Raw genomic sequence first — 24,137 nt, forward strand, 5'->3', positions numbered from 1 at the left:
CCCTCTTATTTTTTCACAATTGAAAACATATACAATTTGTATAGTTTAATTGCCATCTCGTACAGCTGTAATAATTACAGTTGCAGATGACAGAAATTATCTTGTAAAACTTGTAAATATAATGTATTGATTATAGTTGTTAATATTTTCGCATTCTTTTGATGGTCATCAATAATTATACTACTAATTTTCTTTATTTATTAAATAAAAAGTGTACATTATTTAGCACATTAATACCATAAAAGATTCCTGCAAAGAACCATAAGAATGAAACTGTTGCAGGAAGTGGCATCAGATCTCGAAGAGAGTAAATATCAGAATGCAGAACTTCGTTTGTCCATATATGGAAAAAGTGCTGATGAATGGGACAAGTTGGCAATATGGGCAATAAACGGAAATGTGTACTCGGATAATATTCGCTGGCTGATACAGATACCTCGCTTATTGTAAGTATATAATACACTGACTTTGACAGGAAACACATGAAAATAAAATATTTTTGGTGATTGGTGGGTATTTGTTGAACTTCTAAATAAGTGTGATATTGTATCTACACTAAAAATTAAATTCTACCCTTGAGGTATTAGAATTATAAAGCAGAGGGGGGAAAAGAACAACTGTCATTTCATCATTAATTTTTTTAAATTAAAATATACTGTTGTAATCATAAGTACAGTTTAAGCATTGAGTATTAAAACAGCACAATGGGAGGAGACTAGGAAATGAAAGGCCTTTTTGGACAGAAATGCTCAATACATTGTATATTGATGTTTCTAGGTCATTAAGAGAGAGAATAATACAATTAGTGTTCCCCTCATTCTGTACTATGAGACTAAATGTATATTCCATCTAAGGAATCACCAGTAGTATGTAGTTAGTAAGGGGGAGAGCAGGAATACATCCTCTATCCTTGCTACCTTCCCTGTTTTCCTTTCCCTGTTGCTTCATAACCTGGGTTGTGAGTAACTAAATCCACTTTCCCTTCTTCCCTTTCTTTCCCCTCTCTCCTTCCTGATGAAGGAACATTTATTCCGAAAGCTAGGAACTTAAATTTTCGGTTGTTTTTTGTGTTTCTATCGGCTGTACTGAGCTGAGGTACTGGCCAGCCCCTCTATCTCTTTGTTAGTAATTGTTTCACATCTTTATATGAGATTTTCCATTAATTAATAATACATTATCAACATTTCTATTAAGTAAAATACATGAGGAGGAAGATTGTCAATAACCCATATGTACACCTTACTTACTCTAATTGCAGTATCATTGTCATTGCTTAAGATCTCTTTAAAAGAGAGAGTAATGTTTTTAGAATTATATTGCAACATTGGTCCTTAAAAGTTTGGGGGCAACTCCCTCCCTATTCCAAAATTTCTTTTCTGTAGCCTCTGCCATTGAACTTAGTTGAGTTGTTCTGCATGTCTGCATCTATGATAATTTTCAAATACTTGAAACAGTAGTACTTCATAAATATGGAATCTGCTACTAATAATACGCAAACAATGTGAAGACTACAGTGTTAGAACTGTACCATAAGAACACCTTGTCTAATTCTGTCAAAAACATGATATTATTGCTAGGATGAGTACCTACTGTCTGGAAGATGGCAAAAGTGACCGCCATCAAAAACCTCCAGACAAAAGCTTTGAGAGTACGAACTGTAAAGGTCAGTTTGCCTATTGAGTTTGTTGGTCACACTTCAGTAATGTCTCCTGTGTGGATATCTTCAGTTACATATGGATCTTCACACACTACATCAACACCAATTCAGTTTTTAATTCGAATTTTTCACTCACTCACTCACTCATTCATTCATTTCCATATGGTTTTCTGTAATTCGCTTAATGAAGAACGACTTTTGGGTATGTGGGATGAGTCAAATTATATACTGATACATTGAGCATGTAGCCAACCAAAAGTAGGCTTTCCATTGAGGCAACAGTCTTTTGTGCCAGCTTCGTATGGTAAGAAGACATCAAAAACACGATGAAATGTTACACACACCCACATTTGTGTAAGGAGGGACTAGTTTCAGAATGATTATTTTTAAAACACTTTGTTACTCATAGTAGAAAAAAACCTCATGAGAAGAAGACTGTGATTCATCGAGTGCATTATTTGATACCATGTGGACGTCATCATGTAATGATATTGCCGTCACCCGATACTGAGAATTCATCTGATGTTCCAATAAGTAATCAAAGTACATAGTTTCATCCTTGAGGCAACCAGCTGAACATTGTGAATTTTATGAGTGCACCTTCTGCCAAAGTGAGAGAACAAAAATGTGAACATTGAATTGAATTGAATTGAATTTTATTTGATCCTGTAAGATTACATTGTGTACAGTAAATGTACGTGTAATATAGGACATGTCAAAGTGTTAACATTTCTTATCACTTATTTTTCTACACCTTTAGCTTACATTTTTACATTACTGATAATGAGTAACAATATATACAAATTTAATGGCATAAGTATTTTGCAACACTGTAAAACTCTTTTTCAATGAGATAGGCTTTAAGTTTCTTTGGAAAGTCATTGGAAGTACACTATCTTTCAGGGTTTTGGGCAGACTTCTTAGTAGTCTGATACCAAAGTACTGGGGTCCTTTTTCTAGCATTGCCAGTCGGTGGGGTATGCTCTGTACTTAATTCTTCTTTCTTGTATTGTGGGTGTGTACACTAGCATTTGTAATCCAGCCCTCACTACCTTTTGTGATGTACATTATTGTTTTGTATATATACAACGATGAAAAAGTTAAGGTATTTAAATTCTTGAAACAGTTTCTGCATGTTTCAGAGGTCTTTCTTCTTAAAATGGTCCTAATTGCTTCTTTTTGTAATGTGAACACACGTTTTGTGTCTTGTTTGTTTGAGTTTCCTCACACAGTCACTCCATACTGTAAGTATGGTTCGAAAAGTCCATGATACACTGTACACAGAAGGTTCTTGTCTGAATACTGTGATAGCTGCATCATTAAGAATATGACAGAGCTTAGTTTCTTACAGACATTATTAATGTTTTTTTTCCATTTCAGTTCATTATCCACAAGAATACCTAAGAATCTAGCAGATTCTACTTCTTCCAGCCTTGTTCCATCATCCTCTAAATCCATGTCTACAGCCTTTTCCTTGTTTTTAAACACTGCATACATAGTCTTTTTTAGATTTATAACCAGTTCATTTTCCAACAGCCATTGAGCTGTGACATTTGCAGATATGTATGCTCTTCTCTCAAGCTGTTCCATATTTTGGTCACTATTTAGTATTGTCATGTCATCAGCATACAATATTTTCTTTTCTTCCTCCTCAACACCTATATCATTAACAAATACATTAAATAACAATCACCCCATTACCGAACCCTGCGGCACTCCATATTTGATGGATTTGGTTTCTGATTGGTACGAGTTTCCTAATGATACATACTGCTTGCGGTTGCACAAGTATGATTTTATCCATTCACCTGGTTGCCCCCGAATGCCATAGTTGCTTAATTTTTGTATCAGCATTTCATGGTCAATGGTGTCAAATGCCTTTGAAACATCCAGAAACATTGCAGAGACAACCTTTTTCTCATCCAAGGACTGTAAAATGTATTCTGTTAGACTAACAATTGCTGATTCTGTAGATTTACCCTTTCTGAAACCATGTTGTGTGGGCATGAGAATGTTATGTTTGTCCAAATAGTTAGCTAATCTGGTATTCATAAGCATTTCTAGGATTTTTGGGAAACCTGATATCAGTGAAACTGGTCTGTAGTTGTTGGGATCATCCCTACACCCTTTCTTGTACACTGGCACTACCTTCGTTATCTTCAGTTTTTCTGGAAATTTGCATCTCTGAAAGAACAGTTTGCTATGTTCTTCAGTGGTGTTATCTCCTCACATACCAGCTTTATTACATGATTTGATATTTCATCATCACCAGCTGATTTCCGTAATTCATCTTCTATCACTGGTCTTAAGAACATAGTACTGCATGATCTTTTTGGTACCTTAATATCCTTCTGTTTTTGACTATTTCTTTCCAATTTTAGGTTTTCTACTACACTGATATAGTTATTATTCAGTATGTTTGCTATTCCCATACCATCTGTGACCACTGTGTTGTCTATTTTAATTGACCTAATACCTTCTTCTTTGTTTGACCCATCTTTTTCCTTTCTTTCAGCATTGATTGCATTCCAAGTTGCCTTTGCCTTGTTTTGTGAGTTAGCTATAGTGGTGTTAATTGCTCTTGCTTTCGCTTCTCTTATTGTTTTTCTATACTTCTTTTTTAACATTTTATAGTTCTCAGCTTCGCCCATCCGTCTCACATCCTGAAGCTTCCTTCGCTGTTCTAGTATTTCACTGGTAATCCACTATGTTTGATCTTGCTGCCTTTCTTGTCTCTTTACTCTGGGAAATGCTACATTAAAATGGTAGTTAATTGTTGAAATAAATGCATCGTATTTTTCATTTACACTCTGGGCCTGTAGGGTTTCACTTCAGGTTTCCTTACTTAAGATTGTTCTCAAGATGTTGATATTTTGTTCACTGAAGATCCTAATTTCTTTGGTTTTTTGTTTTGGTTCTGATACTGAGTCATTACTTCTGCAAAAGCTGATTAGTTGTCCATGATGACCAGATATTTCTGTCTGAACTACATGTGACTCATAGTTACACATATCAGTAATTATGTTGTCAATAATTGTCTCACTTTGTGAAGTCACTCTTGGTGGTGCAGTTATTGTCACTTTCATGTTATGCTGTATTAACAATTCTTCAAAATCCTGTCTTATTTTTGTATCTTTTCCCAAGTCAATGTTGAAGTCTCCACATATAATAAGATTTCTCTTCATGTTCATTCTCAATAAGCTAGCAATTTTTTTTAGAAAGATGCTAATATTGCCACATGGTGACCTGTACACACAAAACACTCTAAAATCCTCTGCCACTATACCAGCAACTTCAAAGTCTTTTTCTCTAGCTATGGGAATGTAGCAGCTTCACTGTTTACATTCTTTGATAGAGTACCTGTTTTAATATATATACAAACGCCACCACCCTTATATTTAGATCTGCAGAAGTAACTAGCTAGTTTGTAGTCCTTTATTGCCACATGATGTATTTTACTTTGTTAGTCCATGTTCACTTACGCATAATATATCTGGTCTTACTCCACTCAGGAGTACTTCTGCTTCTAATTTTTTGTTACCAAAGTATTGAATATTTTGATGAAGTACTTTTATGTAATTTTTCTTTTGTTGGTTTACATGTTGTGAGCTGTATTCTGGGGCAAATTCTTTAGTATCACCTTTTTTTGTATGGTGCTTATATTTTTCTTTTCCAGCTGGAGAGTATGATTTTTAACCCCCTTCAGGCCATATTAGTTTCCCTTGCACCTAATGATTTTGCAGACATCTGCAAACATTCTGCTGAACGTTACAGACCCCAGTCTATTTAAATGCAAGCCATCCTTCGCTAGTGAGTTTTCACATAGGAATTTGTTTGGGTCTATAAAAATTGCCCCAAGACGATCACATTGCTCTTTAAGAGCACAGTTTATTTTGTCGATATATTTTTCACTCACCGACCTTCTGTTTATGATTCTGCTAAGTATCAGACGAGATCCTGCATACATATTTCTTGTAGAAAGGATCATGTTGCTTGTTTCGCTTGCCATTTCTTCCTCACTGCTGCTCCTTAACGAATTCGTTCCAACATGTATAAACACCCCATTATAGTTATGTCTGGTTTCAGAATCTGGTTCTGTAGTATCTTGTCTTGAATTTACCATATTTTTAAAATGTTTACCGAGATGATGCGTTCTAATACCAGGTCGTACGTCAATCTTGCAATTGGGGACAGCGATATTCTTCAGCAGCGAATCGCCAATTATTAAAAAGTCATTTTCCTTTTGTTGCATATCTGTCGCCTTGTATTTCCGTTTGCTGTATGTCACCACCTTCCATTTATATTTATCTTCCGGTTTTTGGCTTACTGAGTTTACCGAGACATCAACGGGAACACTCGAAATGTTGTTTTTAAAGTATGATTGGTCATTCGTATTTTCGCGATCTTTTTGCTTTTCCGTTTGATGGCTTTTACACACACAGGACTTCTTTTCTTGTATTAATGTATCGTTTTCTTTCTTGATGGTCGAAAGTTTGTTTTTTAATGCCTCAATGTCACTTCGTAGTAACTTAATAATTTCGTTTTTTGTATCAACTGCACTTACAAGATCGGCCGTTTCGTCACATAAACAACCATGACATGTCCACGGAAAATCATCGCTGATGAACTTTAGATTTACTTTCGTGCACTTTTCGTGTAACCAGAAGTTGCATCTGATATACAGAATACCCTTCATCACACGCTTATTACATTCTCTACACGAAGAACTGTTCATTTTTTGCCTTTTTAACAAGAGAGAAGCGTCACTACACTTTCCTATCAGCGCCATCTTGCCATACATGAGTAACAGTTAAATATTTCTGTGGATTTTTTGTCACAGAATATATATTTGATCAAGTCAGTAAGCAACAATATGAGTATGCTAAACAAACACAATGGTTTCTAAATGTTTGATTCAGTGTGTGCCAACCAACAAGAATGAAAGAAAGCAGTTGTTTGAATTGATTTTGTGGATGGGATTGGTGAAACTACCATTCATGCACTTATCAGTCCCAGGATCCATTGTTTCTTCAAACATTCTCATGAAAAGTAATGAGTAGAGGCCATTTCAAAATTCTGTTGACAATGCTACTTTTAACAGACAATACACTAGTTGATGCTTTAGATCGTTTATCAAAAGTTCAAGGAATTGAGTTCGAGGAACTGAACAAAAATTTAAAAAATATTATGATCCGGTCAAAATACTATGCATCAATGAGTTCTAATACCATTTTGAGGACAAATTATAGCTAGGCCATATTTGAAACAAAAGAGGCACAGGAATAGCATCAAAATGTTTAAATTGTAAATAGTTTTCAAATTTGCACTGGTTAAGTACTAGGTGAAGAAGATACCATATCAAGAAATGTTATGATGAATTTATGTAGTGATAACTGGTATAACAATGTAGCTTTGGCAAGCAAACTAATAACAAAGACAATGCATTTGATTGGCATCCTTCTACAAAATCACAAAGAAATTTCCAAAGAGATTGTAAGGATCAAATTGAAATACAGGGAAGTGATTGCAAAAGAGAATAATAATAGAATTACGGTCCTAAAATGGAAAGACAAGAGAGATGTTATGGTTCTCTCGACCAAACATTTGAGTGAAATGGAAAACAATACAATCAAAAGAGGAGTTTATTGGAAACCAGATATTGTTACTGAATATAATTAGGGAAAAACTGCTATTGACCTTTCTGATAAGATGACTGCATATAGCAGACCACCAAAAAAACATACAGCATTCAACCTTTTTTTTTTTTTTTTTTTTTTTTTGAGTGCATTCCAAGATGTGATGGAAAATATCAAGCACAGTATTTCAGTAACTCGGCAGATGCACTCAAACTTGAAGGAGTTCTAGCCAGTGTTGATACAAGAAGTACCAGTTGAAACAAAAGAAGGAAGGAGCATAAAGTGAATCCGTATTGTTCTGAATCTTGAAAGACAAACATTCAGGTGCAATGCAGTAAGAAAATTAACTGAACAGGTGAATACCTTTTGTAATCATTGCACATCTAAACTCCACCTTCATACTGAATATATTCAATAAGCTTAATTACATTTGATTTTTAACAAAGATACTGCCATTCCTGTGCACTGATGTCCAAATAAAAAGTGCACTGTCAGACCCATGGGACTGATGGCACCCTATTGAGGAGTGCCCTGTCAGATGCAGGCTGCTTCTGTGAAGTACACTAACTACCAGTTAAGTCTGCAGCTATTACTGTTGTGGTCTTCAGTTAAAAGAATTGTTTGACGCAGCTCCACCGTAACTGTGCAAGTCCATCATCTCTGCATAAATCTTCAAAAGCTTATATTTTCTTATAATCCACACCTCACTTTTGTACAATGCTACACTGCATACAGATACCTTCAGAAAATGTTAGTGAACACCACCACACCTGTATTGCAGGTGGCCCCTTTGTGATAAGACTGGTGATGAACTTAGTCACCTGATGCTGTTCATTTAGATTGAAACATGTTGTTGCATAATAAGCATACCGTAGTATGCAGCTGTGATGGTTTTTGTTAACATTTACATTATTCAAATCCGGAGAACAAAATTATAAAATTTATTACGTTCTGAAAACACTACATGGCACAAAATCATATTCAGTGTTGGCAACCTGATCCCATAAAACATTCTAGTGCTACAGAAACAAGAATAATAATTCAATGATCTGTACACAACAGTCCTGAACCTGAACACGAATCTAAATCTCGGTATGGGCATGACAGTGATTTGAGTAATCCATGAATGATGGGACTGGACATACAGCCACCAATTAAACTGAATTCAATGTTTACTGCAAAAAAAAAAAAAAAAAAAAAGTAGTCCAGATCAAGATTGGAACTTGGAATGTGGGCTCTATAAATCAAACAGGCCAGCTTGCACAAGTATTCTGTGAATTCAGTCAGCGTAGACTAGGCATAATGGGCCTTTGTGAAGTTTGTTTGACAGGTAGCGATCAAAAAGCCAATGAGGGCGTAACAATAAACATTTGCATGGTGTTAGACTAGTACTTAGTCAACAAGTGATTAAGGTTCTCATTGAAAGGGAAGTAGTTAATGATCAAATCATCACTGCATACTTTCATTATACTCACCCTTGAACAACTATTGTGCAAATCTATGCACTGATTGAAAGTTCAAATGGAGACAAGCCTGGTTTTTTTTATGAGGAACTGCACAATGTTTGTAATGAAAAGCCTATCATATCTTGCACTTCTTATGGGTGATATGAGTGCATCGTTTAGCAATGAACATAATGGCTTTAACATGTTGTTTACCCTTCGCAACAGCACAATGCATGAATGGCAATGATGAACACTTCAAATTATTCTGTAGCTCTAGTGTGCTCTGTATAAGCGATAGCTTGCTTCTACATACAATGATACATAAGACGACCTGGTGTTATTCTGATGAAACACTAAATGAAATTAAGTAGGTTCATATCAACAGCTAACAGAAGTCATCTGTACGAGATACATGAACCTGTAAAGCTGTGTATGTTGGGTTGGACCATTTCGTGGGCGTGAAAGTGATGTTCAAATCGCAGCAACACTGACAACCTGAATGACTGTTTGATATGGGAATGCTAAAAGATGAGGTTGGAGAAAATTCTTTCATAATCATCCTCAAAAGTCAATTGCAAGCACTTAAAGCTCTATCTGATAAAATGCAATGGTATAAATTCAAGGAATCTGTGAGAATATATGCTGAAGAGACAATTGGATGTCGGAGGCGAACAGGGAAAGAGCATCGATTCAGAAAGATCACAAAGCAACAGTGTGAACAGGCTAAAGATAAACAACTACTTCAGATAGCTAGGCATAAATATTCCGAATCAGACCATTCAGCAAAAGCAGTTGTAGAGTTGATGAAAAAGAGTGACTTGAACCTAAAGCAACAGAAGTGCAAAATGCTGCCTCTGAAAAGAACATGGGCATATTATACCACTTTATTCAAAAACTTAATGTAGTTAATAGTTTCCCAGATGGCCCCATAAAGGACAAAACTGGCACAATTCTGATCACTAAAGATGAACAAGCTGCTCGATGGGTTGAGTACTTCAAAGAAACCTTATACCAGCCCTATCCACTTAATACTTAAAATTTTGAAAATGAGCCAAAAATGTAAGGGCTAATGGCAAAAACCAGGTGATATTGTACCAGCAGAGGTTTGTACAGCAATCAAACCACTTAAAACCAATAAAGAAGCTAGTTTGGATGAAATTTCAGCCAAAATTCTGAAAAACTGTGCAATATATGTTGGCAAACAAGACACTTTCCAGAAGACTGGAAGCATGGCATGGTATGGCATGGCATCATTGTTAAACTTCTAAAGAGGCAAAACTAACTAAATGTGCAAATGGAGAGGTACCACACTTCTCTCAGGGCCATGCAAAGTCTTCTATCTTGTCCTTTTAAAAAGGAAAAAAGACACAGCAGGTTGTCAACTGTGAAAACAACAGCATGGCTTTCTAAGTGGGAGATCATGCTTTGAACAGATATTTATTCTGTGAAACGTAATAGAACCATGTGTAGAATACAACTGTCCACTCCACCTAAACTTTGTTTCTTTCAAAAAAGCATTTGACTGTACACTCCAAGAATAATTATGGCATATTGTCAGCCTATGTGGAAATCCTGATCATCATATTACTGAGTTCAGAAACCTGTATCTACATTTGTGTTACTATTTAAGAACAGAAGATGGAAACACTCCTTTCTTTAGTATTCTGAAACACATTAAACAATGGTGCATTTTGTCACCATCCCTTTTTGTATTAGTCATAGATTTCATAATGAGAGAATCTGTGCTCCTACTTGAACATATGTTTGAATGAGCAAACTAGGCTTATGGATCTGGATTTTGTTGATAATACTGTTCTTCTGGCAGAAACCCCTCGAAGTTTACAGTCAGTGGCTACCAAACTGGATGGAATAGCCAGTTATGTAGAACCAAAAATAAATAGGAGTGAAACAAATACATTGTGCATAAGAATGGAAATGTTTCTCAAATTAAAGTGCAGCAGAACGTACTACTAGGTGTTGACCGATTTCCATCTCTTGGCAGCCTTATCTGTAATAATGGGGACATAGATGCAGACATCACCAGCAGAACTGGAAAATCTATATTCTTCCAATGAATGCAACCCATATGGCAATTAGACTCTGAAAGTATGGCCACAAAACTTTGGCTGTACTCCCTCTATCATCCTATAGATGGCCATGTACACATGAGCTCACAAGCTAAATGTTTTTCACCAGTGATGCTTACGGTGAATTGAAAAGATCGTCTATCATGAACACATTTAAGATGACAAAATGCCCAGAATAAGTCATCTCTGCAGCCTACACAAAATCATTGTTGAAAGAAGACTGAAGCTTGCAGAACATGCTCTATACATTAAAGATGGAAGAATCTCCAAATCAGCACTATTGTGGAAACCAATGATTGAATATAAAAGTAGAGGAAGAGCTTGTAACACCTGGAAACAAATTTTGGAAAGGATTTTCAGTGCAAGGACATGAACTGGGAGGAAGTTGAAAACCTGGCAGTAGATAAGATTCACTGGAAGAAACTTGTTGCCCAATCAGCTACGTAACATTGAAGGAACTAAACCTAAGACAATAAAAAATGAAATGCCTATATGACGTTATTAGGTGGAGGACCCTATATGGGGATGTTTGGCTACCTGGTGCAAGACTATTTGACATCACTTTGACAACTTTCACATATGATTAAAACATCAGGAAGACCCAGTCCCCATTCAAAGAATATTTCTGATCCTGCCGGGAATTGAACTTGGGACTCCACTATCTTGAGGCAGCAATGCTAACTGCTAGACCACTAGCTGCATACTTTATATCCTTTCTACTTTGCCTAAATAACAAAACTCATTGACTACTTTTAATGTCCATTTCCTAAGCTCATTCTCTTGGCATCACATGACTGAAGTAGACTGTACTCCATTACCCATGTTTTACTTTTGTTGATGTTCATTTTACAGCTTTGTAATTAAAGTAATTATACATTTGATTCAACTGCTCTTGCAAGTCCCTTGCCATCTCAGACAGAATTAAATTTCATCACTTATCACAATATTTTTATTTTTTCTCCCTCTCCAAATTTCTCCTTACTTTCCTTCACAGATTGCTCAGAGTGCAAACTGAATAACATCAGGGATAAGCTACAACCGTGTCTCACTTCCTTCTCAATTATGGGTTCCCTTTCATATCCTTCCACTCCTATAATTGTAGTGTAGTTTCTGGACAAGTTATGGAAAACTTTTCACTCCCTTTGTTTTACCTCTGCTGCCTTCAGAATTTCAAAGTGTCGATTCCAATAAGGCAACGGCCTTGGTGCAGTGGCTACACCGGTTCCCGTGAGATAACCGAAGTTAAGTGCTGTCGGGTGTGGTGGGCACTTGGATGGGTGACCATCCTGGCCACCATGCGCTGTTGTCACTTTTTGTGGTGCACTCAGCCTCTTGATGCCAATTGAGGAACTACTCGACCGAATAGTAGCGGATTCTGTCAAGAATACCATCATAGCAACCAGGAGAGCAGTGTACTGACCCCACGCCTCTCCTATCCGCATCCTCCACTGAGGATGGTCCCGGTAGGCCTCTCGTGGCCTGAAGATGGAGTGCTATTCCAATCAACATTGTCAAAAATTTTCTCTAAATTTACAAACACTACAAACATAGTTTGCCTTTTTCAGTCTTCTTTTAGGACAAGTCACAGGGTCAGTTAAACAGTCAAGAAGTAATTGTGATAAATTTTGAGTCCGAGTAAGATACTGCCACTAGTACACTGAAATTGATACAGTGGAGTCTTGGTAGTCAAGTTGAATGCGACCGGAACCACATTGAACTATTGAAAACTTGAACTATTCAAATTTATGTGGAAAAAAAGAAATAGAATGATGTTGATAAGAATACAGACTTAAACATATGAGCTTTATTAAAATGGAGTGTTTAGGCACTTACTTTGACAGAATCAAATTTTTTACTTTAGTCTGATAACTGTTTACTTTGTAAAATAATGGCATAGTGTCCTTTTTCGTGGAGGTGCTATTTTTTGTGCAGCAAAATCATGCTGCCCTGTGAAGAGCAGCATTTTGGTTGGCTGTCATTCCACATAGCACACAGTGGCCTCAAGAGCAGCCTATCCATCAATGTAACTCATCATTGTACAGTCTCAGCCTTGTCATCCTATCACTCACACACTGTGTTGGGGTATTAACCATATCCATTGCAGAAGAGTCATTAATTTCTAACTGTTTGTCTGAATTCAACCATTCAGTTATTTCCACATTTTATGCCTCTTCACAGCCTGGCAACCTTCTGATTAACGCACACAACAAGTGACCATCTTCACTGTCAAAATCTTCAGCTGCTGTGTTAGGTGTACTTTCCTGTAGAATTTTCTCCATGACTTTAGAAACTGAGTCTGACTCTCTCACTCTGAGTCACTGATCCAGTACACAATGCCCCTCACTGTCACATTCTTTAAAGCTCCTACATTGCTTTCATTGTCTTCCAAATACAAAACCAGTTGTAACAATAAACAATGACACTTTCTCTTCAGGCATTTTAGAATGTCCTGTTCTACTGGCTGAATCAAATTGGTAGGGTTTGGTGTGAGAAATGAGGCTGAATCCCATTGCACTGCAGTTCAGCTATACTTGGATGTGAGGAACACTTATCAAAATAGCTTTCTTTTCTAAACTTTTTGCACTCCAATACAACTGAGTTCAAAAACCAATTCTTAAAGATTTTCTGACTCGTCCAGGTAAGTAGATATCTGGAAGAGCTGACATAGTACATTCTTGAACACTCCTGGCTTGGCAGACTTTCCAGTCACAACCAGTTTTAGTTTGGTGTTTCTAGTTACGTTTGACACTCTGATAACTCTGTTCTTTACTTTCTTGTGCCGAGGAGTGTTTTTTTTTCCCATAAGAAGAAAGTGTTTTTGCTGGCAATGTCCTGAAATTGAAACCAGTTTTGTCAAGTTGTAAATTTGTTCATTAGATACATTTCCTTCAGGCGTGATTTGTTTGAACTTCACAATAAATTTCAAAATAGTCTCAGAGTCATCAGATTGTTTTTCTCTGCATACATCTAGTTGAGACACTCCATATCTCTTCTCCAGCTTGTTGAGCCAGTCCGCACTAGCAGCAAAGCTGTCTCCTCTCTCCTGTAGCTGTTTCTGAAAACACCAAGGCTTTATACTACAAAATTGGGCTAGACATTGGAGACCCCTTCTGTCTTTATTGTGTAAACCACAGGAACAATGCCTCACTTGTTTTTTTTATTTAACCTAGACTTCCTTATAATTTTTCAGTTGAGAGATTCTTCAGAGCATTTCCTTGTAGAAACCTGTTCCAATTTAAATCTGTGTCTTCATCAGTCATCAAAAGTAACCTCTGTGTCACCGAATTTGAGAGCATTTTGTAATTTTTTGTCCTTTGTCATGTCATTCCAATCCTTCTGACATTCCAAGGCACAAATTTCCATTTCTTTGTTGCAGCACTCATTTTTAGAAGGTGTACAAACAAAACGTCAATAAAGAAAACGAAACACAGAACTGTACTGTACCGACAATGACAAATGTAAAACACCACTTTCAACTATAGGATTGCTTGCTTTTATAAACATTTAAAAATGGAGAGAAGCATATGCATTGTGTTATTGACAAAGAGACAGTTGAGGAGATTGAATGGTTTGTCTGGTGTTTTGCTGTGAGCAAGTGGAGGAAATGGATCAGGGATTGATATGCTATACAACAGTTTTTCTATTTATTTATTACTCTTTTATTTTATTTTATTTTATTTTATTTCCTTTTAGGAGGCTCTGATTTATGCAAAACTCAAAATATCGAGACTATATTGTAATTGATGATGGTTACTTTATCACTGTTTCTATTAGCAGAAAAGCAGCTACTTCCTAAATAACCACTGGTCTTCCTCTTAAGCTACCCAGCTGCTTTATGTAACTTAGACAAAAGATTGTCAACTATCAATATACACTCCTGGAAATTGAAATAAGAACACCGTGAATTCATTGTCCCAGGAAGGGGAAACTTTATTGACACATTCCTGGGGTCAGATAAATCACATGATCACACTGACAGAACCACAGGCACATAGGCACAGGCAACAGAGCATGCACAATATCGGCACTAGTACAGTGTATATCCACCTTTCGCAGCAATGCAGGCTGCTATTCTCCCATGGAGACGATCGTAGAGATGCTGGATGTAGTCCTGTGGAACGGCTTGCCATGTCATTTCCACCTGGCGCCTCAGTTGGATCAGCGTTCGTGCTGGACGTGCAGACGGCGTGAGACGACGCTTCATCCAGTCCCAAACATGCTCAATGGGGGATAGATCCGGAGATATTGCTGGCCAGGGTAGTTGGCTTACACCTTCTAGAGCACGTTGGGTGGCACGGGATACATGCGGACGTGCATTGTCCTGTTGGAACAGCAAGTTCCCTTGCCGGTCTAGGAATGGTAGAACGATGGGTTCGATGACGGTTTGGATGTACCGTGCACTATTCAGTGTCCCCTCGACGATCACCAGAGGTGTACGGCCAGTGTAGGAGATCGCTCCCCACACCATGATGCCGGGTGTTGGCCCTGTGTGCCTCGGTCGTATGCAGTCCTGATTGTGGCGCTCACCTGCACGGCGCCAAACACGCATACGACCATCATTGGCACCAAGGCAGAAGCGACTCTCATCGCTGAAGATGACACGTCTCCATTCGTCCCTCCATTCACGCCTGTCGCGACACCACTGAAGGCGGGCTGCACGATGTTGGGGCGTGAGCGGAAAACGGCCTAACGGTGTGCGGGAGCGTAGCCCAGCTTCATGGAGACGGTTGCGAATGGTCCTCGCCGATACCCCAGGAGCAACAGTGTCCCTAATTTGCTGGGAAGTGGCTGTGTGGTCCCCTACGGCACTGTGTAGGATCCTACGGTCTTGGCGTGCATCCGTGCGTTGCTGCAGTCCGGTCCCAGGTCGACGGGCACGTGCACCTTCCGCCGACCACTGGCGACAACATCGATGTACTGTGGAGACCTCACGCCCCACGTGTTGAGCAATTCGGCGGTACGTCCACCCGACCTCCCGCATGCCCACTATGCGCCCTCGCTCAAAGTCCGTCAACTGCACATACGATTCACGTCCACGCTGTCGCGGCATGCTACCAGTGTTAAAGACTGCGATGGAGCTCCGTATGCCACGGCAAACTGGCTGACACTGACGGCGGCGGTGCACAAATGCTGCACAGCTAGCGCCATTCGACGGCCAACACCGCGGTTCCTGGTGTGTCCGCTGTGCTGTGCGTGTGATCATTGCTTGTACAGCCCTCTCGCAGTGTCCAGAGCAAGTATGGTGTGTCTGACACACCGGTGTCAATGTGTTCTTTTTTCCATTTCCAGGAGTGTACATGTCAAGTTGAAAATCTGCTTAATGTGAATGTTAGTGTTAGTTGGGATTTGCACCACAAAGTCCAATATTCTAATAAATTATAGGATGATTGGTTAATAAGATATGTTTCTTTTTTAATTTTTCGAGATTCCAGTTTCCTTCCTGATAGCTGCTTGCAACATGTCAAAGACTTTAGATTCAAATATGGAAGTAATTTTTACTTGTAGTGATGTGGTTAAGAATTTCAAAGCTCATTCTTGGGTCACTTTTGTTATTAGTCACAAATAGCATTTGAAAACAAATGTGTTAGCATATGAGTGAGTGTAAGACAATGTTTTGACCTTTGTGATATTGTCTCAGAAGATTATGCCACAAGTGACAGTATTGTGTTCAAGTATGCAAAGCATGTAAGCAATCCCACATGTAGGTCAACATAATTAAACAGATCTGTAATTGCAAAGCAGGCAGAAGTGAGGTTTTTGGTTAACTCGTCCACCTGCTGGTACAATCTCAGTTTATTGTTCAACTGGACACCTAGGGAAAACACACATGGGACCTCAACCAATTTCTGTTTATGATCTCCCCTTGTGGTATTTGAAAATAACTTTTTTTTTCTTTAGGATTGTATGTACTATATGGGTTTTCATAAGATTGAGTGCTATGCTGTTTGCTATGACCTAGTTGTGAGCATGTCCCATACTTCTTCTGGCTGTGTCTGGTATAGATGTGTTTGAGCCTGTTATCAGAATACTTGTGTCAACTTTTCTGTAGTTGACATACCGTATGACACCATGCAAGGGAAATGCATTTAATGACATGCCGTTTTAGTTTACCAATTAAAATTATGATATATACAATCAAAAAATTTATAGAACACAGGAAGGAGGAAGATGCTTATATTGTTAGAGGTCACTTGCTTATCTCAACTTTTAGACATTAGTGGTATTACTTTATATTTCTGTCTATAAAGAAATATACTTTTATTCATTGACTAAATATAAAGGAACTAGAGAGATGTGCTGTTAAGTAGCACAAAATTTCCATTATTTGCTTAGAAGAACTACTCCTTATTAGTGACCAAATAAATTTGTGGCCTGATCAGCAGTTGAGTTGGAAAAATTGATGGCTTCTGATGAAGTATGCAATGCTTGTTCAAGTAAACCTAATGAATCTGCTTTTGGTGGTCTATTCCTAGCCTCCTCCACCCTCCCCCTCCCCCCCCCCCCCCCCCCCACCCGCTCCTCTTTCCTTTAGTTACTGTAAAGCAGGGTGGAATTAGTCCTGCTGGGTAACATAGTCCCACTTGAGGTAACACCCAATAGATATTGCAATAAGCTATCATCTTAATGCCTATCGGTTAAAAAGGGGCTATGCTAAAGAGGTCTAAAGTATAGCTGAGAAAAAAAAATCACAGCTCAAATGCTAGTGGGTGGATGATCAGCAGCAGCAACAGGGCAACTCAAATATCCAAGCACCCCAAAGATCTTTTGTGAGCAGTTATTTGGCATGCATGTCACCCAATATGATTCATGTCCCAATAATAATGCAGTTCCATCTTCAACAACAATTGCATAAGTGGTATGTGCGATGTGCCCAAGATACAACACAGCATCCAGTATGATATGAGGTACATTGTAACCAGTATGATATAAAGCTTCATCAGCTACTCCATAGTGGCAGCCCCTAAGCAAGCAGAATTTGTACTGTTAGTGCCAGTACTGTCAATTCTCAATATATGATTGAGTATGCATGTCTGTCATTCCCTGGATATTTGGGAGAAAGGGACTGTGGATAACAGTTTTGCATGCCATGCAACTGCTGCTGTATTAATGGACTAGCCTCAAGTGGTGAGCACCTGGTAATGGTGAATAAGTCCATGGCAGATCATTTAGCATAAAATGAATTGAACTTTTTCATATGTGTAGCCAGGAGGCCTCATCAGTCCACCAGAATGCCAGAGCAATTTCAACACAGAAAAGTGCAGCCTTAAGACATTTCCCTCTCTGACCACACCATTGAAAGAAAGCCAACTTGAAATACATGCCCCACAATGTTTGATTTGTACCCAACTCAGGAAATACTTCCCTGACTGCGTAAGTGCTGTTTTTCAGAGAACAGATTGCAGATAGATTTGTAGAAGTGGCAGCAATTGCCAAAATGAGAATTGGCTCCATCATAATTAAAATAGTATTCCACGACCAGTTGTGGCAATTAGTTTTCCTTTGACCTGCTTGGTGATATTCCTATCCAAATAACCCCTTAAGAGACGCGACTTGGAGCAGGGTATCATGTTCCATGATAATTTAATAATGCAGATGGATGAAGAACTATGTATAATGATGTGCGGTCCAATCTGTATGCTGTACGCAACTAGGCTTTAAATAACCTCTAGCCACACTATATTAATTTTTGTTATTTTTATCCAGGTATCCATTGTAACATTCTTTCTCTGGTAAATACAATGATGCCCCATAACAGGATAACTTGAAACCTGCACTGGGACCATCAGCCCCCCAGACTCTGCCAGAATAAAACCATTCCTGACTGACAACAAACATTACAAGTTTACCCCATTCTGCTTTCACTTTCCTTCACTTCTACTATCCTGTGGCCCTAAGGGCCAACAGCTAAAAGAGGCATGTGCTACAGACTGCAGAGTAACTCATTCATCCACTGGGACAGTCTGCTACCCTAATTCCACTCAGAATACATCAGATAAAGGAAAAAAGGAAATCGATGACAAGAAAATCGATGACACACCAGACTCCCTCTTTCCATTGATTAAGGAATTATGTAAATGAAGCTCACTCTCCTGAACGTGGGGCCAAGCAAATAGTTAACCATGTAAGCTCACATTCACACCACCACAGATTATGGAATATATCCAGTGGAATTGTGATGGCTACATTCACCACCTCATTACACTGAAACTACTATCCATTTGTCCAGCAATTTGCATTGTTGTTGTTGTGGTCTTCAGTCCTGAGACTGGTTTGATGCAGCTCTCCATGCTACTCTATCCTGTGCAAGCTTCTTCATCTCCCAGTACCTACTGCAACCCACATCCTTCTGAATCTGCTTATTGTACTCATCTCTCTGTCTCCCTCTACGATTTTTACCCTCCACGCTGCCCTCCAATACTACACTGGTGCTCCCTCGATGCCTCAGAACATGTCCTACCAACCGATCCCTTCTTCTAGTCAAGTTGTGCCACAAACTTCTCTTCTCCCCAGTTCTATTCAATACTTCCTCATTAGTTACGTGATCTACCCATCTAATCTTCAGCATTATTCTGTAGCACCACATTTCAAAAGCTTCTATTCTATTTTTGTCCAAACTATTTATCATCCATGTTTCACTTCCATACATGGCTACACGCCATACAAATACTATCAGAAATGACTTCCTGAGACTTAAATCTATACTCGATGTTAACAAAATTTCTCTTCTTCAGAAACGCTTTTCTTGCCATTGCCAGTCTACATTTTATATCCTCTCTACTTCGATCATCATCAGTTATTTTGCTCTCCAAATAGCAAAACTCCTTTACTACTTTAAATGTCTCATTTCCTAATCTAATTCCCTCAGCATCACCCAACTTAATTCAACCACATTCCATTATCCTTGTTTTGCTTTTGTTGATGTTCATCTTATATCCTCCTTTCAAGACACTGTCCATTCCGTTCAACTGCTCTTCCAAGTCCTTTGCTGTCTCTGACAGAATTACAATGTCCTCGGCGAACCTCAAAGTTTTTATTTCTTCACGATGGAGGTTAATACCTACTCCGAATTTTTCTTTTGTTTCCTTCACTGCTTGCTCAATATACAGATTGAATAACATTGGGGAGAGACTACAACCCTGTCTCACTCCCTTCCCAACCACTGCTTCCCTTTCTTGTCCCTCGACTCTTATAACTGCCATCTGGTTTCTGTACAAATTGTAAATAGCCTTTCGCTCCCTGTATTTTACCCCTGCCACCTTCAGAATTTGAAAGAGAGTATTCCAATCAACATTGTCAAAAGCTTTCTCTAAGTCTACAAATGCTAGAAACATAGGTTTGCCCTTCCTTAATCTAGCTTCTAAGATAAGTTGTTGGGTCAGTATTGCCTCACGTGTTCCAACATTTCTACGGAATCCAAACTGATCTTCCCCGAAGTCGGCTTCTACTAGTTTTTCCATTCATCTGTAAATAATTCACGTTAGTATTTTGCAGCTGTGAATTATTAAACTGATAGTTCGGTGATTTTCACATCTGCCAACACCTGCTTTCTTTGGGATTGGAATTATTATATTCTTCTTGAAGTCTGAGGGTATTTGACCTGTCTCATACATCTTCCTCACCAGCTGGTAGAGTTTTGTCAGGACTGGCTCTCCCAAGGCCATCAGTAGTTGTAATGGAATGTTGTCTACTCCGGGGGCCTTGTTTCGACTCAGGTCTTTCAGTGCTCTGTCAAACTCTTCACGCAGTATCGTATCTCCCATTTCATCTTCATCTACATTCTCTTCCATTTCCATAATATTGTCCTCAATTTGCAATTGCAATACAGGAAACTCATTTTCATGTAACTTCGAGCCTCTCTTGGAACCTAAACTGGCTCTGAAAAACTATCAAGTGGAATGTGTTCTTGTTGTGTGAGCTGTTTCTATGGACAACTATTGGTTATTCGAAACAAGTTTCGGGCTTGAAGCCAATTGTCATTTACTATACCCCGTGATATTTCAACTGGGCACCTGCCAGTCGTCATCAAGTGAATCATTGAAGACTGGCAGACTTCTCTTGTCCTGCTGTTTTATGTGTATTCAGTGCATGCATTAAGGATGTGGTGGCATATTGACCACACTAACCTGCAGGTAGCACCATCACCAGTGGAACTCCTGAATTGAGCTGTTCTCAGGATAGCTGCTGGTGTGGAGAAAGTATTGGTAATAACAGGGTTCCACACAGTATTCAGATTGTACTTGCTATCATGGCACATCAGATTTTTTGTCATGTTTATTTGCATAAGCTCTTTATTAATGGAGCTTAAAAGAGATGTTATTGGAGCCACAATTGTCGTCTTATCATACTTCATTGACTGTCTTGTGGAGTACAATATTTAACAGTAACAGACTTGGTTGATTGCAAATGTTAAGTATAAAGTTGATGATTGGGGCAGTGTTCTTTCAGTGCTTGAAGCCTAGCCCGTGTAAGCATATCACATTGATAAAGTATTTTGTAAATTCTAACTGTCCACAAAAATGAACTGTACTTTACTGAGCCCAGGTGGTCTGCAGCCTTGGATGGTGGGTACAAAACTACTTAAACCTGAAGTTTTAGGAGGATTCTGGTTATCTCCAAAAAATACTGGCAGTAAAGGGAAGACAAGAAAGTGACTTTGCTGGAAAGCTCTCTTCTTTATCCACCTTAAAGGTTTTCGCTTTTATTGATAGCGCCCTGTGAACCTGCCATGTAGAATATCCATTTTATCTGCTCACTATCTTTAAGTGGGTGCGCTCTTTGGGCAGACTACATCTTAGATTGTGTGAGCTCTGTGTGCAAGTGTTTTAGGTAAACTATGAGTGTGTTTAAAACACTTTCACACAGAGCTCACACAGTCTCAGATCTAGACAGTTTGCTTAAGAGCACATGTACTCAAAGACAGTTCCAGAGAACATAGTTGTACAGAACCTCATTATTTCCATGATTTGCGCTAAACAAAGATGACAGATTTCATTTGCAGCCATGATGAGTGGCAACCTTGAAAGCAGTTCCACCATAGAAAGTGCTGTCCATCACGTAATGTGGTCAATCTGTCACCATAATCTTGTGGGATTAGGGAATATTTTCATCAGTCTTCAGTAGCTATTTGAGAATGACAGGTAGGTGCCCTGTCAAAATAGCATTGAGTTTCGTGAACGATTATTGGCTGGAAGCCTGAAGCTTTTATGAATATTCAGTTTGGTGAGAATTTTTTTAAATTTACAAATATTGTTTAATAATACATTGAAGACTGTAGCTGTACATAAAAAATTCCACAGAATTTTTATCATTTGTGTCTACTACCAACCCAGTAGACATTGCTGAAAATATTAATCCTGATCACTGAACTACCTCCACCAATTCTTATGTTGGGTAGTTTTGACAAACACCATCACTTGTGGAGTGAAACTCAAATGTCACATCAAGCCACTTTAACTGATCTCAGATCATGACTGACGTATGATGAACTATTGCTTTCCCATGCATTTGATGAGATTTAAGGGATATTTTTAGTCGTATACCTTTTGGGCTATAGTCCTAGGCTCCTCCCTTCAGTCCACTGGAGAGTTCATGATGCTCATGCAACATCATCACTTTATGATTATCTAGTTCTTATCACACCATGATGCAACTGGACTCCTACACAAATGTGCCATCAAGAAGTCTGTCTGATACATTTGACGCTATCAAATAAGAGGAAATTGATGGCGCTTTTCAAGGTACAACAAAGGCAATACTGTTGCCGCAGACGGGTGTATCTTTCATGTTCTGTACATCGTTCATGGACAGTTCTTGTCGTCTGGCCAATATATGCAGAGCCACATTCACAGGGAATGTTGTAGATGCCTGCTTTCTTCAGTCTTCAGTCTTTCTTCAGGCAGACGGGTGTATCTTTCATGTTCTGTACATCGTTCATGGACAGTTCTTGTCGTCTGGCCAATATATGCAGAGCCACATTCACAGGGAATGTTGTAGACGCCTGCTTTCTTCAGTCTTCAGTCTTTCTTCAGGCGTCTACAAAATTCCCTGTGAATATGGCTCTGCATATATTGGCCAGACGACAAGAACTGTCGATGAACGATGTACAGAACATGAAAGAGACACCCGTCTGCGGCAACCGTCAAAATTGGCAGTAGCAGAGCACTGTATTTCATTGGGACATTTAATGGAATACAATGGAACAAAAATTTTAGCTCCGGTTTCCGGATTTTGGGATCCCGTAATCAAGGAATCAGTGGAAATACGTCTTGCCGATAATCTTATAAATCGTGACAACGGCTTTCAACTGGATAAAAATTGGAATCCTGTTATTAAAATTATACATTCACAGCAGAATAGACAGCGTCATTCGATACTCAATGACTAGATGATCTTTTACTTTCACCACCGAGGGCAGCACGTACAACTCGGCTATGCCACGCATGTCAACACGTGCGCGAGAATCGGCATAAATACTGCGACTGCACCTGGGCTCTTCAGTAGTTGTGTACTCACCTGATGATGGCCGGACGTCTCTGGGCCGAAATATCGTGGCAGAATGTCGACGGGATCCGGCTGCATACCCGGAAATTATTAGAAGAACAAATACGCCGGGAAAATTTCAGAAGTTACTTGTCTGTGTTGATGAATGAGTCATCCAACCCAGTTGACATGATCTGCCTATCTGAACATGAAGTGACCCCTGGTACAAATGCGTAAAGTGTAGTAGGATTTATGATAGTATCTCACTTTGGTAGGGCAGAAATGGAGGATGGAGGAGTTGCTACAGCCATCATGAGTTGCCAGAAATTTAATAACATAGACATCTAGAAATTTTGTGTAGAGCAACATATGGAAGCATGTGCAACAGGAGTAGAATTTCATAATAAATCATCATAATAGTAAGTGTATACTGAATACCAGCAGGTAATTTTAATCTCTTCAGAAATCACTTTGAAGCTCTACTGCCCTACTTAACAACAGAAAGAAAGAATTAGCCATTTCTGGTGATTTTAATGAGGATTTTCTTGAAAACTCTTCCAGTAAGAACTTATTGTAGTCAGTATCATTGCCATTCAGCTTAATTCATACTGTTAACTTTCCAGCTAGAATAGCTAAGTGCTTAAAGATGGCCATTGATAATATATTCATAGAAATGTCAAGTGAACAAAATTATATTAAAAAAAACAATAAATAGTAGCCTATCAGACCATGACATGCAGTTCCATTTGCTAAAATTAATACTAACCATGATATGAAACCTATTAAATCAGAGGTCAAGAGGGTATTCAGTAAGCCAAAAAGTATTTGTTTT

The 24,137-nt window shown here is 38.6% G+C and overlaps 1 protein-coding gene across 8 annotated transcripts in view; it reads left to right on the top strand.

The window, feature by feature from the left end:
- Window positions 1-24,137, top strand: part of LOC126360846 (AMP deaminase 2) — a 425,281-nt gene that overhangs the window by 355,445 nt on the left and 45,699 nt on the right. For all 8 annotated transcript variants that reach the window (XM_050007748.1, XM_050007744.1, XM_050007745.1 and 5 more), the window contains one exon: window positions 283-446. In XM_050007748.1, coding sequence (XP_049863705.1) covers window positions 283-446 — 164 coding nt within the window. The remainder of the gene's footprint in view (window positions 1-282; window positions 447-24,137) is intronic.

The sequence above is a fragment of the Schistocerca gregaria genome, chromosome 1 (genome assembly GCF_023897955.1).
Source record: "Schistocerca gregaria isolate iqSchGreg1 chromosome 1, iqSchGreg1.2, whole genome shotgun sequence".
Classification (NCBI taxonomy): domain Eukaryota; kingdom Metazoa; phylum Arthropoda; class Insecta; order Orthoptera; family Acrididae; genus Schistocerca; species Schistocerca gregaria.